Genomic DNA, 5,000 nt, shown 5'->3' on the forward strand with positions numbered 1-5,000 from the left:
TGACTGCCTTCATGTTGGATTATCTTGATGCTATTATTGGCATGTGTTGTATCATAATACTGATTTGATATTGCAAAAATTAAGAAAGTGAATGTGTTTATATATATATATATATATATATATATATATATATATATATATATATATATATATTGTGTATGTATGTAGACATATGTATATATGTATTTATATAAATAAATATATATATATATATATATATATATATATATACATATATATATAATATATATATATATATATATATGTATGTATGTATGTGTATGTATACATATACACACACACACACACCCATATATATATATATATATATATATATATATATATATATATATATATATATATATATAATTGAGCGTGTGTGTATTTATAAAAGACTATAGAAATGGCCGTCTTTCCCGCGGGCGTTAAGTTGGGTGTTGAATGTCATCAATGATCACATTAATTGCTACCTGGTTGCTGGTTGCGCCATTTTCGTTTCCTATACTTCAAACATCATCTTGGGTCTCTTCTTTCGTCTATTCATCTATGTATTCATCATTTCCTCTCATACATTGAGAAGTGAGTAAAATATATCAGTTAACTAGTGGGGGCTTAACAACATACACATTCATACACGATATTGAGATATCAAAAGATGCTTGATTAACTAAATTACCAAACCGAAAAGTAGAAAAGAAAGAAGTTTTATATCAACGTACTTTCGGCATTTCTTCCCCTCTTCAGTTTGGGGAAATAAAGTTAAAAAGGTGATAAGAGAAATAAAAATATAAACCATGGGAACAAAAACAAATAAAACTAGCATTACTATCAACGACACACTATTCGTACCTGCATGATATTCAAATCACGTTCCTCAGTGAGTGAAGCAACTTGGAAGTGTCTAAGTGACGTAGAGTTGCGAGACATGTATTTGAAACTAAGCTTCTGAGTATCGATGACAAAATATAATTGCTATGAATACAAATGGACGTTCGAGAATTAGCAGATGCTCTCTGGAAATGCCTTCTCAGCTCCTTCCGAAACAATGTTGATTACCTTGTATTACACGCATGACGAAAGTACATGTGCCTGGAAGTGGCCTTTACTCACTCGCTCAGTTCACGAATGTTACCATTGATATTCGTAGAGGCTTTGGGAAATCTGAGGGAGAATCGACGAAAAGACAAATTGTCCCAATTACACAGATATATTGACATGCTGAAAGCGTCTCCCTCGTCTCGGCACTATCCCAAACTATAGGATTGGTCTAACATGCAAGCAAAGGGATACACTTCTGTCTATACTCCTTTTTCACTCTAAAAGCGAAACTATGGGATTATCAAGGATCGTAGAGATAAAGGCTCAGCAGGGAATAGCAACCAAGGTTTCAGTTTTGATTAAGGTACACGGTAAACCTCGACGATAAGAATAAAGAAGTCAACTGGAAAATAACTAAGACCGTTTCGTTAATACACAACACTCAATATATCTTTTTCTGAATGTTTGCCTCCTTTCTCCTTGTGTCTAGAAACAGGAGTTTTCTAGATTTCGGCAAGATCGACGTTTATTAATGTTATATAAAAAAATGTCATTCACATACATTCTCATGTGTAAAATTGCATACAAAAGTACAAAAGTGAGTGATCATAACAATTTCTATGAAACAGTATAAGATGCTCACTTAACTTATTCGATGCTATTCAGGCGAACATTTCTAATTTCTACACCAACTGTGGAAAAAATGATCAGGATATACATCTGCAATGGTGATGTCTTAGGTATCTCGTTGTGCTTGTGACACTATCCGAAGCTAGAACTGAACACCTGGAATTGCTTTGGTCTCGGCATCAAGCACAGGGGACGTTCATGTATTGCCTCATTAAACACCAACAACATTTATTGCTTGCTCGTCGCATTTTCAGGTGGATTGGGTTTTGTCCAGCACATGGTCTGAAGAGGATACCCGGCGATCTTAGCATTTATAGAATGCGATAGTTGGCTCTTTTTAAAGAATAGTAACCAACATTAGTACCAATCATTGCTAGCACTTAATATGTACATTGCCTTTGGTTCAGCATTCGGAAACCCATCCTTGAATTATTCAGCGATGTCTATGTATGTCACAACCTGTTTCCTGTTTTGGGAGTTTCTTAGCACCTGCGGGATATTTTCCGGGATCCAGGGATTTCCCACACTAGGTTATATTTGTACTGACTAGTGCTATATACATTGATAAGCCTGTATTCTTCTTTAGTGTATTATCTGTGGAATGTTTGATAAAACTGATTGGTTTGATACATTGTAATACACTGAACTCTAGTTATCTTCATTAGCTTACATGGTATGACTGAATAAGGATGAATTCAGTTAAGGTAATTCCGTTAGACATCATAGAAACTCATGACACTTCAAGTTAGCTATTTTAAAATGAATAAGAATTTTAGGCTAAATGCCATTTGGAAAGTATACAAAAACACAGCGAACATTTGAATAACCTATTTAAAGATATTAGAATAGATCATTTTGCATACACAAATTCTTCAAGAGGCACAAACAGCCAATCTCATTTTGTTAGCCATATAATAACTGTGGCATGACATTTTGAGTCAGTTAAAGTAAATTCGGAAGTTATGTTCTACATAATCCTAAAGAGAACAGTTCTGTCAGACTCAAATCATTGATAAAATAATAGCAATAATAATCCCAGGATTTAAAACAATTTCCCAGATTATTTTTTTAACTACTTACGCCTGAAATAACAGGATCCTAGGAATGAAGCCCTATATTGCACAGATGGATAATGATAATAGCAGTATGCATCACATGCGAACTACTTTTGTTATGTATTTAATTGAGTTGATTCTGCGTTTACTATAAATTAAAATCACAATTTTTTCAGTAAGTCCCTGGAAAAAAAACATTTCAGAACCTTCAGGTGAGTTCCTAATACATATCAATCAAATGAATGAAGGAGTTTGTTGCATTAGATGCAAGCGTTATTAATTGTGGAGTCATGGATACCACAATGTGCCTCTGTGTCCTTGATGTTGTAGATGAAGAAATGACCACCAATCCAATACAGGATGTTGCAATTGATATTATGCATACAGGATGCTGTAATTCCACAATCGTCTGAACCTTATTATTTGTTTCAATATTGTGATTTATGAGATTATAAAAATCACTATGACCTGTGTATAAGTTCCTCACTTACCTAAGCAGGAAATTGGAAAGAAAAGATTCTAATGCATACTTTCTACTCATTTTGGGCGACAGACACTTCAAGAGTATTTTTGTACTTTTTTATTAAATATAAAAGTAAGTCTCCCGATTTCAGAAAATCTGGATTTTTTGTGTAGTTTATTTATATATGTACATTTGTTACCCATGCCACCACAGAAATGGGAAACGTAGCACGTAGTTAACTAATATTACTATGCCACTTCACAGTCAATATTCTTCAACTTCTCTTGCAAATATCAATTTTCAAAACGTTTCAAATGTTACGGGAAAAGAGTATGACCACATTATGATCATTCATATGCTTTCAGACAAACTCAACTTTCTTTACAGTATATACATATCATAACAACAACAGGGGATATTTCAAACCTTCTTGCACAGTACTATTGTTTGGTATATTTTCACAGACTAACATTTCAAATCTAATATTCCCTTTGCTTTAAATACATAAACTCAAAACATTCGACCCAGCAGTTTGTGATAACACTCACAAGACACGATACATTTGTATTTCAACAACATAAAAAACTACAATCTCATCACACTACCAACAGTACCACCCTTCATACACGGAGAAAATTATTCTGGAAAAGCAACTCTGTATACATCTTCATAATTGTCTGCAAAGTGAACTTCTAATCCTTCTGTTATGAACTCTGGCAGGTCACTGTAATCCTTCTTGTTTTCGGCTGGCATAATGACGCACTTCACTCCAACCCGTTTAGCCTAAGACGAGAAGAGGACAAAGAAATTAATTCCAGTAAACGTCTACTTCATATTGATGTCATATTTCGACATCAGGTTCTCCTCTACGAAGGAGCATCCGTGTAACAAATAATCACAATGACATTCAACATTTGCACATTAATAAAATTGTTTGACACTTACTGCAATTGTTTTCTCCTTGATTCCTCCAACAGGCAGGACCTTCCCTGTGAGAGAAACCTCCCCCGTCATGGCAATGTCTTGGCGTACAGGCTTGCCTTGCGCCAGGGAGACTAGGGCAGTGATGATGGTCACGCCTGCACTCGGACCGTCTTTTGGCGTTGCTCCCTGAGGGTTTAAAATTCACATCATTATTCACCTATGAGCTGAGATGGCATAGACGGCAGTAGCTTTAATAACTCATTTGTTTATTTGTTACCCTTTAGATCTAGCCTAAAAGTCTAATGACATCAAGGGAAACATTAGAGCAGATACTGAACAAAAAAATTCTATAATAAATAGCAATGCATTGCTCTCCTTGCAACGGATTCTGGGCTTATCTGCAGTGTATCAAAAGTAATGACGGAAATCCACTTCTCTAAACCTCTTTAATCTATCAAAGGTTTGCTTTGTCTAGTTATTTTTCATGAAAAATTCATGAATGGAATTTGGCAAATGTCAATACTTAAAACAGCATCATTCTTTTATAAAAATGCAAGTATGTATTTACAGTTATTTCCCATTCCATTGTGATAAAACCTGTGATGATGTGGTTCTTATTTACCTATATAATATAAACTTTTTACACAAGCTGCCAGGAGAGAAAAGAAAGGGCATAAAAAGAGATAATGAAATGGAAGCAACATGAATCCTTGACTGTCTTCCTAGTACTGTGTTTTCTGCCATCTTTTATATATAGCTTTGTTATAAGAAAATGTATCTTGTACTAAATGCACAAACTAAAAGAAGTCAACATTTTCATGGATAATGCATATTCATATTAATTTGCAACTTACTTCTGGAACATGTAGGTGAACATTCGATTTGATAAG

The 5,000-nt window shown here is 34.3% G+C and overlaps 1 protein-coding gene across 1 annotated transcript in view; it reads right to left on the reverse strand.

Annotated features, from left to right (window-relative positions):
- Positions 1–3,288: 3,288 nt before the first annotated feature.
- LOC122267780 (lon protease homolog, mitochondrial) overlaps positions 3,289–5,000 on the reverse strand; it is a 14,592-nt gene continuing 12,880 nt past the window's right edge. The window contains exons 18-20 of the mRNA XM_086544436.1: positions 4,965–5,000; positions 4,132–4,296; positions 3,289–3,969 (exon numbers count right to left, since the gene is read on the reverse strand). The exon at positions 4,965–5,000 is cut by the window's right edge and continues 167 nt beyond it. Coding sequence (XP_086400562.1) covers positions 3,823–3,969; positions 4,132–4,296; positions 4,965–5,000 — 348 coding nt within the window. The 3' untranslated portion in view covers positions 3,289–3,822. The remainder of the gene's footprint in view (positions 3,970–4,131; positions 4,297–4,964) is intronic.

Source organism: Penaeus japonicus, unplaced genomic scaffold (genome assembly GCF_977035675.1).
Source record: "Penaeus japonicus unplaced genomic scaffold, GWHDUDI00000001_assembly GWHDUDI00000015, whole genome shotgun sequence".
In the NCBI taxonomy this organism is placed as follows: Eukaryota; Metazoa; Arthropoda; class Malacostraca; order Decapoda; family Penaeidae; genus Penaeus; species Penaeus japonicus.